Below are 21,478 nucleotides of genomic sequence, written 5' to 3' on the forward strand. Positions count from 1 at the left end.
ATTAGTACAGCGGTGGGGAACAGTGTCTGCATCACCCAGTTCCCTAGAAAGGGATAGGTGCAGGCTGAGTTAGGGACACAGGCATCCTGCTCGGCGACAGGTGAAGAGCCTGTATAGGGAACGCTAGGAGTGTTCAGGGACACTGCCTCAGGGGAGTGCAGGAGGTCTCCACGTCCCCGTTTCCTATTGCAGGGCCCACCATTGTAACTGTTTTCCCTTCCCCTTTGTCTTGTTGTTTGTTACCGGCCTGCGGGTCGTGTCACACAGGACAGTTACACGTGTTGGTCTTGTTGTTTTAGTTACCGACCTGCGGGTCGTGTCACACAGGACAGGTACATGTGACAGCCCCATAAGTCGCTCCATAGAATAGGCCCCACATGCTGCCCCATAAGATGCTCCATAATTATGCCCCCATATGCTGCCCCATAAGATGCTCCATAGATTATGCCCCCATATGCTGCTCCATAAGATGCTCCATAGAATAAGCCCCATATGCTACTGCTGCAAATAAAAAAAAGTGACATAATCACCTCTTGTCGCTGGGGGCCAGGTGCCGGTGTCCTGAGCAGGTGGGGACACCGGCAATCTATGGGGACAGATGCTGGTGTCAACGCTGGGTCAGGACCCGGCACCTGAGATATTCATCTGTCCCCATTCCAATGCTGCTCGCCGCTGTCTGCCGGGTCCTCTGTCAGTGGCCTTCAGGCAGCAGAGGGCGCACACTATCTACATCATCACACCCTCTGCTGCCTGAATGTCACTGACAGAGGACCCAGCAGACAGCGGCAAGCAGCGTTGGAACGGGGACAGGTGAATATCGCATATAGTTACCCCCTCCTGGCGTGGTCTCTGCAGCCCTGTTCTCTCATTCCTGCCTTCAGCGGTCACGTGGTATTGCTCATTAAAGTCATGAATATGCGCATATTCATGACGTTAATGAGTGGTACCACGTGACCACTGAAGGAAGGTGCCTGAGAGCATGGGACAAGCAGGGGGGCTGACACCTCCCGCTCCCCCTCCTCCGCCGACCTTCTGGCATTTATGACTCATGTATAAGCAGAGAGGGGGACTTTCAGCTAAAAAAAATGGGATGAAAATCTCGGCTTATACGCGAGTATATACAGTAACAGCAGTTACAATACCAAACTAGGGAAGTCCCTACAGGAGAAAAAACACAAGAATTATACTGTATTTTCACAGACTATCTATTCCTGACACTGGAGAGGCTTATAAACTTACCAAGTATATAGTTTGAGGTCTGGGAACTGCCAATATGTGGCTAGTTTTCTGACTGTTTCGGATAACATGATTCATGATTTTAGTTTTTCTTTGTCTAGTCTCGCTTGAATATAGGTCAATATTAAATAGTCTGCTGATGAATCACCTTTGGCGAGGACGATGAAACCCATAGAAATGAGAGGCTTGGAGAGTGAGTGTGTAAACGTCACCTTACCCTATATACTGAACTGTGGGATATATGTTTTTTCTATTAGTCAGCTATTGACTAACCTTCAGGGGGCAAATTATGGGTATAGTTTTAGATTTGGAATCAATTTTATAAATTAATAAAGTTTAGTTTTATCCTTTTGTCAGCAAACATGAGGAATGACAAGAGACAACGCATTTAAGAATATTCAATTTTGGTTAAAACTATTTCAACACTACGAACATAAAAAAGGCTTCTCTCCTATGTGACATCTCTGATGTTTATTAACACTTGATTTCCAAGTATAATATTTCCCACATTAAGAAAATGAAAAAGGCTTCTTCTCTGTGTGACTGCTCTGATGGCGATCAAGAAGCACTTTCTGGTTAAAATATTTCTTACAATCTGAACAGGAAAAAGGCTTCTTCCCCGTGTGAGTTCTATGGTGATCAGCCAAATTTGATTTCCGGTTAAAACATTTCCCACATTCTGAACATGAAAAAGGTTTCTCCCCTGTGTGAATTATCTGGTGATTAACCAATTGTGATTTCCGGTTAAAACATTTCTTACATTCTGAACATGAAAAAGGTTTCTCCCCTGTGTGAGTTCTTTGGTGCCTAACCAATTCTGATTTGTTGACAAAACATTTCCCACATTCTAAACAGGAAAAAGGCTTCTCCCCTGTGTGAATTCTCTGGTGCTTAACACAATCTGATTTACTGTTAAAACATTTCCCACATTCTGAACAGGAAAAAGGCTTCTCCCCTGTGTGAGTTTTATGGTGATTAACCAAATTTGATTTCCGGTTAAAACATTCCCCACATTCTGAACATGGAAAAGGCTTCTCCCCTGTGTGAGTTCTATGGTGACTAACCAATTGTGATTTCCAGTTAAAACATTTCCCACATTCTGAACAGGAAAAAGGCTTCTCCCCTGTGTGAGTTCTCTGGTGATTAACCAATTGTGATTTCCAGTTAAAACATTTCCTGCATTCAGAACATGAAAATGGCTTCTTTGCTTTAGGAGCAGTTTGTTTTTTAATGCCTGTTTTGTGACTTTGATTTTCCTTAGTAGTCAGAAATGAATCAGAAGATGGGACCTGTTTCATAGGATCAGATGACAGATCTTTGCTGTGAATGGATGATGGTATATCTGGAGTAATGGCATTCACTTCAGTTGTATCTTGCAGGATCTCAAGATCATTAGATTTAAAAATTGAAGATGTCAGCTGTCCTTCTGATCTCCTGGTACAGTCAACTGCTAAGATAAAAAAACGATTTTTTTAATAACATATCCTTGAGTTTTATATTTTTAAACATTTCTACTTAAACTGTCCATAAAAATGGCAAGCTATGTAAAAAACTTTAATTATTTACCAAGACAATGACAGTTCACAGTCTAATAGAAAACCTTGTTGGATGAGCCAGTAGTGTGTGGTGTTCAACTGTTTGTTCATTCTGCTTCCCAAATATCGAATAAAAAGAAACCAATCAATGTTATGTAGACGAAAATAATACCAATTCTTATCTCACAAAAAATAAGTCCCCACTCAGGTCCATAATTTGTCAATAGAAAAACAGATAAGGCAGGTTACAGTTACTGCAATAGTTAGGGTTACTTTTAGGTTAAAGTTAGGGTTAGTGTTATGCTAAAGTTAATTACTGTTAGGCTAAAGTTAGGGTTAGGCTAAAGAATTAGGCTTTTCTCAATTGTCTCCCCAATAATTTGGTCACGTCAGTCATGTCAGAGTTTTCTATTTCCGGAAAAAGAAATAAAAACAAATAAAATCACCCATCAGTTTTATAGTGCAGAGGAGGCTTATGCACTTTTTATGTTCTGACAGTGAAGAAAGTGCAACAACTACTACACCAGGATACCCCTATTTAAAACGCTGGTTGAACTTAACATGGGGGCTTGTGGGACCATTTGCAAAAACCGTTTCCACAATCATTGGTCAGCAAAAAGTTCTAAAAGGGGCAGTCAGGGGCTTTACACAATGGAGAGCTGCTTGTCCTTAAGTATAATAAAGATATTTTTATCCTGAGCTCGATCCACACAGATGCCACAAGGGCCACTGCAGACCAACAGGGATCCACTACTCCAAAACCTGTGTCTGTCACTGACTACAACAAATATATGGGGGTGTGGACCTTCCAGATCAGGTTCTACAGCCATACCAGGGATCAAGAAAATCATATATCTGGTATAAAAAGTTAGTCATGTATTTGTTTCAGGTGGCCACATATAATTCTTTTGTGTTATACAAAAAAGCCGGAAATGCAGATACTTTCCTTGATTATCAGGAAAAGGTCACTGAAAATCTTGTTTTTGATAATTTTGTCCCCGCCAATCCTTTAGAATCTGAAGATGTGAGAAGACTCACTGAGCGACATTTTATTGCACTCATCCCAGTAACTGAAACAAGAAAGAACCCCAGAGAAGATGTCGTGTATGTTCCTAGAGAGGAATGAGGCATGATCCCCGCTATTATTACCCACAATGCCCATCACTGCCAGCCTTATGCCTCCATGACGGCTTTACAATCTTCCACACAGAACCACGTTTTTGAACTGTTTTGACATTCAAGCATTTGGTTTATTTAGTGACAGACACATTTGAGTAGAGCTGACTTAACAATTTCCGGGGGTAGGTGGGGGGAGGTCTCCAGAGACACAAGCCGGGCACAATATGTTATTGTGAGGCTTAGAGAAAAAATTACATCCAGCAAAATGTCACCGGCGATGGCGGCTCCTGCGCAGTAGCATCTATAAGTAAGAGATAGATGCTACTGTGCAGGCGCCGCCATCACCGGTGACATTTTGCTGGATGTAATTTTTTTTCTAAGCCTCACAATAGCCACAATATTATAGGCATTATCACCAATAATATCAATGCTATTATATGCATTATGTAATAATGGGGGCAGGTCAGTGAGGGATCAGCGACCTGTCATAAGCCAATACAGATGAATATGTAATCAGAGCACCACATAAAGCCCCGCCCACAGCCCCGCCCACAGAGCATGAGAGTCTCATTAACTGAAAACTACAAATACAGATTACACAACAGTAAACCAGAGTTGCCCTCATTTATGGTGGATCATTGGAGCTACTATGGATCCTGAGCAGAAGATTAGAGAAAATAATATTGCTCCCCATTTCAGGAGAGATTGTGCAGTAATCTGAATTTCTTAGGATCAAAAACATAATGTAATTTATGACGTGGAGAGAATCCATGACACCAGGGCTGGAGCCAACACATCTCCTGCAGGCGGGAATAAATGTATATTACAGCCATCAGCCACGCACAGCTTAGAGATCTATCAGGGCACAGGTGGGATGTTTGTCCTGGAGATTCTCACAATCCTCCTTGAAGTTAGTTGGTTCTAATACAAATTGAAAAGTCAGGATAAAGGGAAACTCTGCTGTTATTGGACAGAAATTCACACTTGGCCTCACTGCACATTTACTGTTGTCGCTCATAAAAGGGAAGTTTGGCCAGAAAGACTGGACCTGGTCTTGTAGGGACCATGAGACATTCAGCAGCACAGAAGTGCCCTTTGGAATCCACGGTCTGTATGCAACAAGCTTCCTTTCCTACACAATTATTTTCTGAAAAACTCTCTGAATCTGTTGGCCCGCATGGAAACCTGGATTCAGGATTCTGACACTGTCTCTCCTGCTGCCATTTCCCATGGTGGCTTACAATTCTCCCATTCCCCGAGACTGACAAACAGACCTGGTGGTGGAGTCGGCATACTCCTGTCCCCACAATGGTCATCCATGGTTTCCAGGTCATCCCCCCAGTTCCATCACTCTCATTCCCTTCTTTTGAAGTCCACACCATCAGGCTCTTTCGTCCCCTCTCCCTCAGAGTAGCGGTCATATACCGGCCCCCAGGCTCACCCACCCACTTCCTGGACCATTTCTCTGCCTGGCTGCCGCACTTCAAGTCCTCAGAACTACCAACCCTTATCCTGGGAGACTTCAACATCCCCATTAACAGCCCCACTTCTACATCTGCATCCCAGCTTCTATCACTAACCACTTCTCTAGGCCTCTCTCAGCTCTCAACCTCTGAAACACACAAAGACGGTAACACCCTGGACCTGGTTTTCGCCCGGCTCTGCTCAATCTCCTACCTAGATAACTCACCGCTTCCCCTCTCTGACCACAACATTCTCTCCTTTACACTCACAAATCCTCGCTCACCCCAGCACCCTCCTACCTACCATTCAGTCAGAAATCTACAAGCCATTAACCCTCATACACTTTCAGACTCCCTACACTCATCATTGTCCCCAATCTCTTCTTTGTCCTGTCCTGATCTGGCTGTACATCACTTCAATGACACTCTTAGAAGCACCCTTGACCAAGTAGCTCCCCTCACCCTCAGAACCTCCAAACACAGAGTGAAACAGCCCTGGCTCACATCGCAAACTCGATTTCTCCAGCGATGCTCTAGGTGTGCTGAACGCTTATGGAGGAAAACACGCACACCAGAAGACTTCATACACTTCAAATTTATGTTAAGGACATATAACTCTGCCCTTCACCTCGCCAAACAGACCTACTTCACCACCCTGATCTCCTCACTATCCAACAACCCCAAGAAACTTTTTGACACCTTTCACTCCCTCCTCAGGCCAAAAGCACAAGCCCCTATCACAGACATTTGCGCTGATGACCTTGCCTCCCACTTTATAGAGAAAATAGACAATATCCGTCAGGAAATCCGCTCCCAATCACCAAATTCAGTGACTCCCATCCCTCCCTGCATTTCCCCTGGCTCACTCTCCACATTCGATCCCATCACAGAAGAAGAAGTCTCCAGGCTCCTCTCCTCTTCTCGTCCGACTACATGCACAACCGACCCCATTCCCTCACATCTCCTCCAGTCTCTCTCTCCAGTCGTCACAACTCACCTAACTACAATCTTTAATCTCTCCCTCTCCTCTGGCATCTTCCCCTCCTCCTTCAAACACTCTATCATTACTCCATTACTAAAGAAACCCACCCTCGACCCATCCTGCACAAACTACAGACCAGTCTCCAATCTCCCCTTCATCTCTAAACTCTTGGAGCGCCTGATATACTCCCGCCTTACCCGTTACCTCTCCACTCACTCCCTCCTAGACCCTTCACAGTCCGGTTTCCGCCCCCTACATTCGACAGAAACTGCACTCATCAAAGTGACCAATGACCTTCTGACAGCAAAACGTAATGGTGACCACTCTCTGCTCATTCTTCTCGACCTTTCTGCAGCTTTCGACACTGTTGACCATCCTCTCCTACTCTCTAGGCTCCAGTCACTAGGCATTAAGGACACTGCTCTTTCCTGGTTCTCCTCCTATCTTTCCGACCGCTCCTTCAGTGTTCTGTTTTCTGGCTCCACTTCATCTCCTCTTCCTCTCGCTGTTGGGGTACCTCAGGGCTCAGTCCTTGGCCCCCTTCTCTTCTCTCTCTACATGGCCCCAATTGGACAGACCATCAGCAGATTTGGCTTTCAGTACCATCTTTATGCTGATGACACATAACTGTACACATCATCCCCTGACCTTACCTCCACTGTACTACAGAACGCCACTGACTGTCTGTCTGCAGTCTCCAACATCATGTCTGCTCTCTATCTGAAACTCAACCTCTCCAAAACTGAACTTCTTCTGCTCCCACCATCTACCAACCTCCCTAAATCTGACATTTCCCTCTCTGTGGGTGGCACCATAATAACACCCCGACAGCAGGCGCGCTGTCTGGGTGTTATGTTTGACTCTGATCTCTCATTCACCTCCCATATACAATCTCTTGCCCGCTCGTGCCGCTTACACCTAAAGAACATCTCTAGAATCCGCCCTTTTCTCACCATGGAAACAACAAAAACTCTCACCGTCGCCCTGATCCACTCCCGCCTGGACTACTGTAATGCTCTATTAATTGGCCTCCCTCTCACTCGACTCTCCCCTCTCCAGTCTATCCTTAATGCAGCAGCCAGGGTTGTCCATCTGGCTAATCGTTACTCAGACGCGTCCGCTCTTCGCCAGTCGTTACACTGGCTGCCAATTCATTACAGGGTACAATTCAAAGTACTTGTTCTCACTCACAAAGCTCTCCACAGTGCGGCACCCCCTTACATCTCCTCCCTCATTTCTGTCTATCGGCCTAACCGACCGCTGCTCTCTGCAAATGACTTTCGACTAACCTCTGCCCTAATCCGTACCTCCCACTCCCGACTCCAAGACTTCTCCCGTGCTGCGCCAATTCTCTGGAATGCTCTACCCCAAGATATTAGGACCATCCACAATTTGCATAGTTTTAGGCGCTCGCTCAAAACACATTTGTTCAGAGCGGCCTATCACATTCAGTAATCAAAGTCATGATATGTTTGTGTGTGTGTAGCCCATTCACTATCTCCATCTAACCCCCACCCCCTGAAGGTGACTGGACCATCATTGTAAATACATCATTGTAAATACAAACCTGTGCTTTGTATCTCCCCCACCTCATTGTAGATTGTAAGCTCCCACGAGCAGGGTCGTCTTATTTCGCTTTAATTATTGTATTGTTAACGTTGTTACTTATGACTGTTGTGTTTGAAACTGTTTAACTGTAAAGCGCTGCGGAATATGTTGGCGCTATATAAATAAAGATTATTATTATTATTATTAAGGGAGAGAAGATTCATCCGATAAGATCTCAGGGATCTAGGAAGCCAACAGCATCATTACCCTCCGCTTTCTCTTACAGGCCCAGCATAAGATTTTTCTTCAAGTGATTTTCTATCTTGTCAGCACATTCTAGGTACGCTGTCATTTGGCTTTATAGTTACAGATCTGGGCAGGGAACAGTCAGCGTCTCCCAATGTGAAGGAGAGAATGGCTGATGAAATCAATTATTAAACCTTATATACAGTAAGTCAGTTCAGATATGGTGTACCAAGATGGCGTCTGTGTCTTCAGACAACACTCTGGAAGGAATCCTTGGAATGCAGAAGCTGAGATACTGGATACCATATATGGAAGTGAAGGTGAAATGGACCTATCATAGACTGACACTGGCTACTCAGAAGATTGTGTGACACCCATCTCCTGTCACTTTGTCTTTAGAATAAACTTCAGTTGTGTGCAAGCCTTTACTGAGAAAGGAGTAGACATCTAACTCTGTGTTCAGTGTGACTCTTCAAGCGCGCACTCGGCCTATATTAGTTCAGGTACAAGCAATCAAATAGATCTCGCTTTAAGGGATCACCCTCACACTAATCCCAGGGGGTAGGTGGATCCTCCAGGTTGTAAGTTCTATAGAAAAGGGCTTTCAATGCCCAAAGAAATTTGAACAGTTTTGGGTGGAGGAGAATGTTGTGGTCTAGAGGCAAAATGGTGATCATGGTAATACGGCCGAACTACACCACCGATAAAGCAGCCACAGCCGGTGACTGAGAGGAATCTGTGACTTCTCTGCATTCAGTGGTTACTACTCACCTGGGTAGTCATATGTGGGAATCTCCTCTTTACACCACTCATCACCCCTCACATATGTCTCTGTAGGATTAATATGGGTCAGATCTTCACCCTGAAACAAATATTGTAAAAGTCACAGACAGATGGAGAAGTCCCATCTATGATCAGCTCTAATCCTGCCATCTCCACCGTTCTCATTACACAAGTATAAAACATATAATACTGGGGGATAAAACAAGACTGAGCACAAGACCTTCACAGCCGTCTACACATCATAGATCTCCTGACACCTTCTCTCCATCTACCTGATGATCCTGAGGAGCACTGGGATCTTCTTGGTTACAGTCCTGTGGAAGAAGAGGACGGGGACATCTCTCTGGTGTTGTCCTCTTACTGGATAGATCTGGAGGAAACACATACAGGGACTTCATTCTCTACATACAGATAATTATAGGCCGTGTGTATTTAGTCCTGTCTATTACCTGGTGATGTGAGGGGCTGGGGAACCTCCATTATGACGTTCTTGTACAGATCTTTGTGTCCTTCTAAATACTCCCACTCCTCCATGGAGAAATAGACAGCGACATCCTGACACCTTATAGGAACCTGACACATACAATAATACCGTCATCCCCCCGATCCCTTCATAGTGTTACTGTATAATGTCCCAGCATTCCCAGCAGTGTCACCTCTCCAGTCAGCAGCTCAATCATCTTGTAGGTGAGTTCTAGGATCTTCTGGTCATTGATGTCCTCATGGATCAGGGGGTGAGGTGGAGGCCCCGTGATTGGGCTCAGGGGTCTTCCCCATCCCTCAGACACAGGGTCCTGACAGCGATCACTAGAGGTGTTCTTCACCACTGTGTAATCCTGGTTATGGAGAGACACATTAATAAATCTCACTCCAGACATTTCCAGAGTCCTCACCTCTCCAGTTCTGTCCATCTGTTATTCCCATAGATAAGAATGATGTAATATGACGTCATCAGAATCTCTCACCTCTCCAGTGAGACGGAAGAGGATCTCTAGGGTGAGGTGTAACATCCTCTCCACCATCTTGTCTCTGTCCATATCCATCCTTGATGGGTAAATCAGGAAAATTCTCTTCTGTAGAAGATCTTCACTGAGAGGATCCGATATTGTAGAGACCTGAATGAGAAAAAGATGATCCGATGTAACATCATAAGAATCCTGTGTAATAATACAATTACTGGAGATAATAAGGGAAACATATGAGGAGATTTATTATCTTACAGGGTTTAGTTTTCTTCCCTGACATCTACTAATAAAACCTATATATTTAGTCCACAGACAACAAGCAGTTTCCTCCTCGTAGTCGGCAGCTGAACACGTTCCTCATAGACTCATCTTCCATAACGCTAATTCTTGTCTCATTACCGACACTGGAATCGGCATTAGCAATACTGCAGGAGATATTCATTACACGCGACATGAGAAATAACTCCTTCATGATGAGGACGACATCTTCATCTTCTACTGCGGCTCTAGAGACAGATTTGGCCAGAGTCGGTCACTGCCTCCATCCCCACTGGCCGTCTATATGAAGGTTTCCCGTCTTCCCCGCACTGGAATCTTCTCTCACGTTAGATCTCAGTCACACACAGAAGTTTGAGGCTTTTAGAAAAGATTTTTTGTTTCCATAAACACAACGGACAGAAATGATCTGATCCCAAAGTCTCCATGTACAGTGATTTATGGGGCTTATTTCTGGCCTTAGGCTTTCCTATATTACAAGAAAAACTCCAGAAAAAGCCGATATTAAAATGTTTCTAAGGAAAATTGGCTCCAACAATTCTTGTAAGAAGAAAAAAATAACAAAAAAGCAGAAGACACATTTTATAATTTTTAATATGTTAAACATTTATTAAAAAGAAATTAATCTTTTTGTGCCCCAGGACATAGATGAACACCGCAGGGACGGCACAGATGAGGATGCAACAAAAACCCTGACAGTTTAACCCCTTGCTGCTGTGGAAAGCAAGCATGACATCTAAGAAGGTGTGACAGAGTTTGGCTGAATGCCCCCCGCCCCCAAGTACTCGATAGTATGGGGCGGCCTAGTTACTCCGATACTTACATGCCTAATAATGGGGTCTGGGCTGCAATATATGAAGGTCTATTAGGCCGGGCCAGAGGCAGCGTCCAATAAGTTACCTTATAACGCCCCCATACACATTAGACTAAAGCTCCATGAAAGCACTGATTTCGGGCGGTTTGGCCGACCATATAATGTATTTGGGGGCCTCCCGACAGATGATGTCAGGGCAGAGAAGGATCTGATATCCTGAATTTCAGAGGATAATCCGTTTGTTCTTCCTGTAGATAATCCTCCGCTAGAGGAGTCTGGAGGCGACTCTCTCATACAGACCACAGGAAAGATGGAATATTTGTGTGTATGGGGGAGTCGGGAGAGATCGCCGTCTGCCAAATGACCGATCAGCCAACTCTGATCTCATGTGTATGGGGCCGTTAGTATTACACTGACAGGCAGTGATGATACACGGCACTACAGTAGTACAGGGCATCACCGGAGCCATCAGAGGCTTGTATGTTGTGTGATCGCACTGATCAGAGGGGTTTAAAAAAGGTTTAAAGTGGAAAAAAAATCACAGTTTCAGCAACAAGAAATATCCATCACTATATGGAAAGCAGAGTCACTGCACAATGTTAGTTACATCACGTCCATAACTACTTTATTATACTCTATTATCCTGTACACAGCGGAGTAGATAGAAATCACAGATCCCACAGCAATAGCTGGAATTGGACCCTCCAATGCAAAGAAAAGAAAATCTCTCTATCTATATACACTGTTCAAAAAAATAAAGGGAACACTTAAACAACAGAATATAACTCCAAGTAAATCAAACTTCTGTGAAATCAAACTGTCCACTTAGGAAGCAACACTGATTGACAATCAATTTCACATGCTGTTGTGCAAATGGAATAGACAAGAGATGGAAATTATTGGCAATTATCAAGACACCCTCAATAAAGGAGTGGTTCTGCAGGTGGGGACCACAGACCACATCTCAGTACCAATGCTTCTGGCTGATGTTTTAGTCACTTTTGAATGTTGGTTGTGCTTTCACACTCGTGGTAGCATGAGACGGACTCTACAACCCACACAAGTGGCTCAGGTAGTGCAGCTCATCCAGGATGGCACATCAATGTGAGTTGTGGCAAGAAGGTTTGCTGTGTCTGTCAGCGTAGTGTCCAGAGGCTGGAGGCACTACCAGGAGACAGGCCAGTACACCAGGAGATGTGGAGGGGGTCGTATGAAGGCATCAGCCTAGCAGCAGGACTGCTACCTCCACCTTTATGCAAGGAGGAACAGGAGGAGCACTACCAGAGACCTGCAAAATGACCTCCAGCAGGCCACAAATGTGCATGTGTCTGCACAAACGGTTAGAAACTGACTCCATGAGGATGGTCTGAGGTCCGGACATCCACAGATGGGGGTTGTGCTCACAGTCCAACACTGTACAGGACACTTGGCATTTGCCACAGAACACCAGGATTGGCAAATTCACCACTGGCGCCCTGTGCTCTTCACAGATGGAAGCAGGTTCACACTGAGCACATGTGACAGACGTGACAGAGTCTGGAGACGCCGTGGAGAGCGATCTGCTGCCTGCAACATCCTTCAGCATGACCGGTTTGGCAGTGGTCAGTAATGGTGCGGGGTGGCATTTCTTTGGAGGCCGCACGATGTTGGGCTGTGAGCACAACCCCCATGGAGACACAATTGTGCCTTTACCTGGAGATAAATTCCCAGTGGGGGCAATTTCCAAAATGCAATAACTTAAGTGGGGAATTCAGCTCTTTTCACACTTAAGGGATCTGTATATGGAGTCTACAAACTACAGTGGGGAAATAAGGATTTGTTACGCTGCCAATTTTGGGGCTAAAGTCACATTTTTGTGAGGAAAAAAAAGTAAAATTGTCATTTTTTCCTTCCACATTGCTTAAATTCCTGTCACACTGTCCGAATTCAGATATCGTCCTGCGAGAAAGGAGAATACAGGGAGCAAAAGGGTTAATAGGACTCACAGGAGGAACCGGCCCAGAAAGCAGAAGATCCAGGAGTGTCCGCCACATATATGACTGCTCTGTGCACAGGACCTGTGATGAGGTCACAGGAGGGGAGGAGTCAGGGGTCACATGATCAGGGGACTCAGTGTGTGCAGGACTCAGTGTGCTGGAGCGCTCCCGATAATCAGCTGCGTGTGTCGCGCTGTGTGATAGTCACAGCACCTGCATGGAGGGCGACACATGCAGCTGATTATCGGGAGCGCTCCAGGGATCCGGGGTCCCGATGCAGCTATTCGGTAAGTGATATTAGCCAATAACAACTTCTCCGACGATATTCGCTCATCTCTAGTAATAACAGCTCAAAGACATTCACCGAACTTTTCATTAAGTTTAATAGCAAGACCCTATTAAATATTGAGCACCAGCGGGATGAAGCATTGACAGCGGCATGTAAAAGTGTGGGCGCCCCTGGTCAAAATGACTGTTGTTGTGAGCAGTAGTAAGATGAAGATGAAATGATCTCTAAAAGGCCGAACCTCTAAGATGACACATGGCCTTTGTATTTTAGGCAAAAATAATAATAAAAATAGATATATATAGATTTTTTTACAATTTCATAATTGCAAAAAGGAAAAAGGGGCGATGCAAAACTTTGGGCACCCTTGGAGATTTGTGTACTGAGATAATTTTGACCAAGATTTCACACCTTAATTAGCTTGTTAGGGTTATGGTGAGATCACATGGTGACCAGGAGCTACAGTCTGAGGAAAGGGCTAAAAAGCCTTCACTAGACCCCTGTACAGCTGTATAATGAGGCCCAGGCTTTATAGTGAAGGGACAGGAGTGAGGGCCTGTTCCCAGGAGCTACAGTCTGGGGAAAGGGCTAAAAAGCCTTCACTAGACCCCTGTACAGCTGTATAATGAGGCCAGGCTTTATAGTGAAGGGACAGGAGTGAGGGCCTGTTCCCAGGAGCTACAGTCTGAGGAAAGGGCTAAAAAGCCTTCACTAGACCCCTGTACAGCTGTATAATGAGGCCCAGGCTTTATAGTGAAGGGACAGGAGTGAGGGCCTGTTCCCAGGAGCTACAGTCTGAGGAAAGGGCTAAAAAGCCTTCACTAGACCCCTGTACAGCTGTATAATGAGGCCCAGGCTTTATAGTGAAGGGACAGGAGTGAGGGCCTGTTCCCAGGAGCTACTGACTGAGGAAAGGGCTAAAAAGCCTTCACTAGACCCCTGTACAGCTGCATAATGAGGCCCAGGCTTTATAGTGAAGGGACAGGAGTGAGGGCCTGTTCCCAGGAGCTACAGCCTGAGGAAAGGGCTAAAAAGCCTTCACTAGACCCCTGTACAGCTGTATAATGAGGCCCAGGCTTTATAGTGAAGGGACAGGAGTGAGGGCCTGTTCCCAGGAGCTACAGTCTGAGGAAAGGGCTAAAAAGCCTTCACTAGACCCCTGTACAGCTGTATAATGAGGCCCAGGCTTTATAGTGAAGGGACAGGAGTGAGGGCCTGTTCCCAGGAGCTACAGTCTGAGGAAAGGGCTAAAAAGCCTTCACTAGACCCCTGTACAGCTGTATAATGAGGCCCAGGCTTTATAGTGAAGGGACAGGAGTGAGGGCCTGTGCCCAGGAGCTACAGACTGAGGAAAGGGCTAAAAAGCCTTCACTAGACCCCTGTACAGCTGTATAATGAGGCCCAGGCTTTATAGTGAAGGGACAGGAGTGAGGGCCTGTGCCCAGGAGCTACAGTCTGAGGAAAGGGCTAAAAAGCCTTCACTAGACCCCTGTACAGCTGTATAATGAGGACCAGGCTTTATAGTGAAGGGACAGGAGGGAGAAAAGTTGGGAAAGGAGCCAGAAGAGCCGGACTGCCCATCACTAACCTGCAGAGCCGCACTCCACATATATGGCTGCTCTGTGCACAGGACCTGTGATGAGGTCACAGGAGGGGAGGAGTCAGGGGTCACATGATCTCCGGAGTGAAGATGCTCCATGGAGCCTTCTCCTCAGTCAGTGACATTCCCGCCATTATTTGCCCCTCACTACTGGCACAATTACCCCGCGCCGCCTTTTCTACACAGTGTTATGTGTGGAATGTAACGTGTGTTTTCTCTGGAGGGAAATAGACCCCACACATGAGGGAATTCTCACCAGTTACCGGCCGTCTACTATATGGCGGCATATGATTGTGCTATCGACTCCACACCAGGAGCTAAAATGCCCAAATCTCGTTTATTTCCCCCCTTCCAGAGTCCGGCTGAGGCTCATATACGGCCATGCTCCTCTCCAGTCACCGTGGGGGGTTTGGTAGAAGGATGGAGGGTTGGGCCTGTGAGTCACGGTTCACCTTCCCTATCCTTTACCCCTTATACCTGACCTGTTTATCCAATTATCTGGAGCTAAATGGTTTTACAAACTTACCATGAGAGGGGAATATAACCTTATAAGTGTACGTCAGGGGGACGAATGGAAGACCGCATTCAATACACCTGAGGGGCAGATATAAAACCTGATGCCGCCATTCGGGGTAACCAATGCTCCGGCAGTCTGTGACAATGTCATTAATTATATTTTTTCTCACTGATTGGTAGATTTGTGGTAATTTTCCTGGATGATATAGTGAGTTACTCCCGTCCTCTGGAGGAGCATGCTGAGCATGTCAGACAGGTTCTCCAGGTTCTTCTTGACAACTATTTATTTGCTAACCTGGAGAAATGACAATTTGTGGTACAGCAGGTCCAGTTCTCAGGACATTTGGCTTCTGCATTGGGGGTTCAGATCGACCCCGTTACGGTCCCAGCAGTCCCTTCATTGGTTTGGACTATAAGCCGCACTAGACTATAAGACGCACCCCAAATTTTCAGAAGGAAAATAGGGCAAAAGTTAATGTGTCAAATGGGGGTCTGTCCCACAGTCTGAATTCAGTAAACCCGGGGGGGATCAGCAGCGCTGGTGGAGCCGGGTCACAGGAGGTGTTCGGTGATCCGGCGATGATCTGACTTATCCCAGGCTGGTGCAGCAGGAGCCTCTGTAACATCTGTAATCTCACTGAGGCCATTTGGAGTAAGGGGGTTTAGTTTATAAATCCAGAAGATTTCTTCCCGATGTAGATATCCAATGCGATTCTGATCCTGTGGGGGAATCTCCTCTGTGGGGAATATTCTCAGTTGTGTGGAATCTTTCTTGCGTTTGATGGTGCAGTGACGTGAAAGCCCGTGTTGGAGAAAACCCTATGGAGTATTGGGACGGTGTGAGTTCAGCCTTTTGTGGAGGGGTTGGGTCGTCCTTCCCACATATAATTTCTGGTATGAGCATATAATCACGTATGTAACATAACTGGTGGAACATGACATGGGACTATTGGTCAGGAAAATTTCACCAGTAGAAATAAGGGTGAATTCAGAGAGACCATGGCAGATCGAGTCACAACAGAGGCAAGTTTTCAGATTGCATGTAATGATTTTATTCGGGAGACAGGCGATTATTAGCAAATCTTCCTTCTCTTTTGTGTTTCTTGGTGCTAGGACATTTTTCAATGATGGAGGTCTTCAAAATGTCGAAAAGGGATTGTTGGGTAATGTTTTTCCCACTCCAGCTGTCTGACATGCTCATGATGCTCCTGCAGAGGACGTGAGTAACTCAATATATCATCCAGGTAATCTACCGCAAATCTACCCATCGGGGAGAAAAAAAATGACATTTTTAAAGAATGCCGGAGCATTGTTTAATCTGAATGGCATCACCAAATTTTCATTATGCCCCTCCGGTGTATTGAATGCGGCCTTCCATTCATCACCATTGTGTATACGTATAAGAGTAATCATAAGGAATTGAAAGAATTGTCACCCAGATCCTTCTTGCAATTTTATTCCATGGTGAAACGTGACATCAAACCATATTAGAGTGCGGTGTGCAGGTAGCAGGGAGCTAAACAGATGAGAGAGCCTGACGGACTATGGCCGTTTCGCACTTGCTTAGCGCTTCTACCGGTCCATGCTTGTCAGGGGGTTACACCACTTCCTTATAACAAGGGTTAGGGAATGGTTAACTGAGAAGTGCAAAACATTTACAGTGAGAACAGTGAAATGATTAATACAAAAAATTATAAGAAATATATCATAGATCACAGCCACACAGACATATTCAATGTATCACTGAGGCCAAGGGGAACTTGTGCATCGCAATCCACAATCCATGCTGCTTCTCTTGTTAGTAGTATTAAATCAACTAATGATCCCAAATAACTTGTGTTATTAAAATTAGTAAAATCCACGAAACTGTCACTCACAACTCTCCATCAAGACATAGAATTGACAGAAAAAACACAAGAACTAAAATTATAGAGAAATTGCAATTTTATTAGAAATATCATTTTTTTCATATCACATAAAATGTATTATTAAGCAATTAATAGGGGGTTTTGAGGAGCGCGGCTTTAGACATTGCACATGTAGGTTTGTGTAGAATTGTTTCTCTGCAGCCTGTGTTGTGTTAGCAGCGCTTCTTTCTGGTTCTCTGCCCTTCGGCAATGATTAGAATGACTGAATCAGCGCAGCTCTTGTATGCGGAGAGACATTGATGAGCGAGTCTTCTTGTTCTATTCACCTGTGGGTAATTCCTAGATGAAAGCACCGTCATAATTACATTCTTTTTTGGCAGATTTTACATAATGCTTTATGTGACAGATAAAATTACAGCTAATTATTTAGGAAAGGATTAAAGGATTTTTTTAATAATAATATTTATTATCTCATGGTGGAATATTTTTTGCAAATTATCAGAAATGATTTTTTTATTTTTTAGTTGCATACTGTGTTTAATGATGTCTTAGCCTTATTCTTCCTTTCAAATATGGTAGACAATTGCTTAATAATAAATTTTATGTGATATAAAAAAATTTATACTTCTAATAAAATTGCAATTTATGTATAATTTTAGTTCTTGGGTTTTTTCTGTCAACTCTATCTCTTGATGTAGAGTTGTGAGTGACAGTTTTTTGGATTTTGCTCTTTTTAGTAGTAATCTATTCTGGTCACCGCCTTGTACAGGATAATCAGCGGGCTCAATTCCTGCAGATCTCAGCACATTGGGGTCCGCATTATGGACCTCTCTTATATCATTAATGTCACAGATCCTTTTCCTGTGTGACTGAATGGAAATGTTCTCTGAGCCTGATGTGCCGCGGTCTAATAGTCTGGGCAATATAATAATCGTCCTGGGCAGTATATGACATAAAGCACTTGCTCTGTGCGGCCCGTGATTAGTTTATCTACCGTCATCGCACCGATCCTCAGATTTCTTAAACAATGTTTTTATTGAGGTTTTTCCATAATTGAAAATTATATTACATACAGTAAGTGAGACAACAACATATGTCTCTATAGACAGTCATTTTTATAACAGAACAGGTTTAGCACAACACAACTTCTGCATAGTAACAAATATAACATATATATAATACATTAAATCAGGTAATGTAGGTATCAGAAGTAGTCATCAATATAGTTCTAAAGAGCTAACATTCTATAATGAGAAAAAGTCATCAATTTTAGATTTTTGCTCTATCCATGTGCCCCACCTGTCTTTGTATAGCTCCAGTGTAAGGCCTCTTTCACACATCAGGTTTTCGCCGTCAGGCGCGATCCGGCGCTTTTGACAGAAACCGGATCCGGCGAAATGCAATGCCGTATCCGGTTTCCCCCCCATTGACTTGCATTTGCGCCGGATCGCGCCGGATGGCCATGCGTTTCATCCGGTTTTCGCCGGATCCGGCAATGTGTCGCGATCCGGCGTCTGGAAAAAACGGCTACTGTAACGTTTTTTGTCTCCGGCGAAAAAGCCGGACACGCCGGATCCGGCGCGTCCGGCTTTTTCACACAATGAAAGCCTATGAGCGCCGCAATGTGCCGGATCCGGTTTTTTGGTCTGAGCATGCTCAGTAGCTCTGCCCACAGGAGATATATAAAAGCAAGACAATGGGACCCTCAGCCACACCCAACATGCCACCCAAGCCAAGAACCAGGAGCAGGAGAAGGCAGCAGACATCTGCAGCAGCAGCACCATCAGCACCACCCCAAATGGAGCAGCAAATGGAACATGCTGAGGAGGGGAGTCCAGAAGCAGATGAGAGACGGTAATTATCAAATCCCCCATTCCTCCAAACTAGGGCCATGGAATATCAAGATATTCATTGGCCCTTTGTTTCTCTTTATTCAACAGCCGCCAAAGAGATGCAGCAGCAGCAGCAGCAGAAATGGCATCACTGGCAGCAGCAACAGCAGCAGCAATACCCACAGCCATGGAGTCTGGCCATCAACAGGACAGCACATCTTCTTCTGGGAGCCCTCCCTCGCATCGTCAGCGTTTGACGGTAAGTTTTTATTTCCAAAATCCATCATCTCTGTAATATATGTCTATTCATTGCCTTTTATTTCAAAACAGGAATCACAAGATGAAGAGGAGCTCCCAGAAGAAGAAGGAAGGGGTGGACAGACACCTGGAGTGGGCTCACAATTGGTAAGTTTTTTGCATCAAACGCAGAAACACAACATCACACTACACACAACACATAGAAAACAATGTTCTGCAGACCACACACAGCAAACAAATGCCTACATCCAAAGACATAACATTTTTTGTTTTCTTCTCTAGTCTTCCCAATCTGGTGCTCGGCCAAGAGGTCCTCGCAGTGCCTCCCAGGGTCGTCGGCGACAGCAACGCGGCGGTCACCAGCGTGTAAGTATAAATATTTTTGCTTTGTTTTTTTGCACTTTTTATTTCATTTCTTTTGTGGAGGCTAATTATGTTATTTTTGTTTTTTTCTTTAACAGCCTTCACAGCGTGCTCCCGACTCTGACGGTGAGGATGGAGGGATTGATGTGGACCGCCTCATCGATCTCGTCAGAGAAAGGGAGCCGCTCTGGAATATGGCTGACCGCCGCCACGCTGACCTGATCGTTACCCGACGACTCTGGGAGGAAATCTGTTCGCTCCTTGTGGGCCGCTGGGAGGACCTCGATGTTCGGGCCCAGATTAAAGAGCATAAGTATATACAGTACCGGTTGCTTGATGTAAACCAGTGTTTCCCGAACTCCAGTCCTCGTGGTCCCCACGGATCATGTGTTCAGGATTTCTATTTACTATGGAAATCCTGAAAACATGACCCCTGGGGACCATGAGGACTGGAGTTTGTGAAACACTGATGTTGTATACTAACCACTCCTTTCTCGTTTCAGGGAACAGAATTGTGAATCTGTGGCGGTCTGTGAGGCATCGTTTCAAGAAGGAGTTCAATAAAGAGATGCGGGCCCCGAGTGGATCTGGAGGACGCAGGAGCAAGTACAAGTACGCACAAGCCCTGTCGTTCCTCCGGGAAACAATGCTCACCAGAAGGTAAATATTACACACCACATGTGAAAAAAATGTTAGATGTAACTTTTTTTTTTCAGCCAGGGCCATACCATGTCAGTATTTTAATTGTTTTTTTTTCTCTTTATTCCACAGCACGGTGAGCAGCACTCGGGAGCCGGCACGATTGGACCCTTCTGAGGCGATCCCTGAGGAGACCGGCACCGAGGGACACTTCGACCGCCCCGGTACATCTGCACCTTCCCAGCCTTCCCACACATTCGACCCATCTGTCCCATCCACCAGCACAGGAGCATCGTGGCCGCCTACATTACATGAAGCTGCTGGTGAGGAGATCGCTTTCCCTTTACCCCACCCTTCTGCCCCTGCCACCTCTAGTACACCTGCGGGTACTGGGCGGCAGCGGCAGAGGGGTCAGGAAAAGACTTATGCGCCAGAGTTCTTGCATCTGAATGCATCTTTCCAGAACTGTCTAAAAGTCTTGTCAGAGCAAATCTCCGCAGGCTATCAGCAGATCAACTCCAGCATTCTGGAGGTGAAGACACTTCTGCAAACCATGCATTCAGAAGCAAGATCTTCGCCAAACCACACCTTTTTCAGGTCTGTTGTGGAGCGCATGGCAACACTATCTCCTACCCAGCAGATGCATGTAATGCATTCATGCCACGGTGCTCTACAGCAGGTTACCTCCCAACCTCCACCTCCCACCACTGTAGTTCCTCCACCTGCACCCCCTCCAGCCACTTTCCATCCTCCCCCTCCTATTACATCTGCACCCCCTCCAGCCACTTTCCATCCTCCCCCTCCTATTACATCTGCACCCCCTCCAGCCACTTTCCATCCTCCCCCTCCTATTACATACCAGCAACCTCACCAGTACCAGCAACCTCCCCAGTACCAGACATCTCCCCACTTCCAGCAACCTGCCCCGTACCAAACTCCTTCCCCGTACCAAACTCCTTCCCCATACAACTTTCCATCAACATCATCTGCTCCTACAGTCCCTGCCCAACCCTCCACTCCACCGCCCACCACCTCTTCTGCCTCCCACATGTCCACCCATTCTGTAGCTTTTTCCACACCTTCACCTCTAACTGTTCCTTCCCCACCACGATCCCAGTCCTCTCTCCACACACCCAGTGTCGAAGTGTCCCGCAGCCCCTCCAGCAGTATTTC

The 21,478-nt window shown here is 45.5% G+C and overlaps 1 protein-coding gene across 1 annotated transcript; it reads right to left on the bottom strand.

The window, feature by feature from the left end:
* Nucleotides 1–1,688: 1,688 nt before the first annotated feature.
* Nucleotides 1,689–17,572, bottom strand: LOC141078115 (uncharacterized). Its single transcript, XM_073564954.1, has 5 exons — nucleotides 17,540–17,572; nucleotides 9,362–9,485; nucleotides 9,185–9,282; nucleotides 8,901–8,991; nucleotides 1,689–2,686 (listed from the first exon to the last, which is right to left on the bottom strand). The coding sequence occupies exons 1-5, from the start codon at nucleotides 17,570–17,572 to the stop codon at nucleotides 1,746–1,748; spliced, it is 1,287 nt and encodes a 428-aa protein (XP_073421055.1). The 3' UTR covers nucleotides 1,689–1,745.
* Nucleotides 17,573–21,478: the final 3,906 nt, after the last annotated feature.

This window comes from Dendrobates tinctorius, unplaced genomic scaffold (assembly GCF_039654945.1).
Source record: "Dendrobates tinctorius isolate UK_male_01 unplaced genomic scaffold, ASM3965494v1 ptg000504l, whole genome shotgun sequence".
Taxonomy (NCBI): domain Eukaryota; kingdom Metazoa; phylum Chordata; class Amphibia; order Anura; family Dendrobatidae; genus Dendrobates; species Dendrobates tinctorius.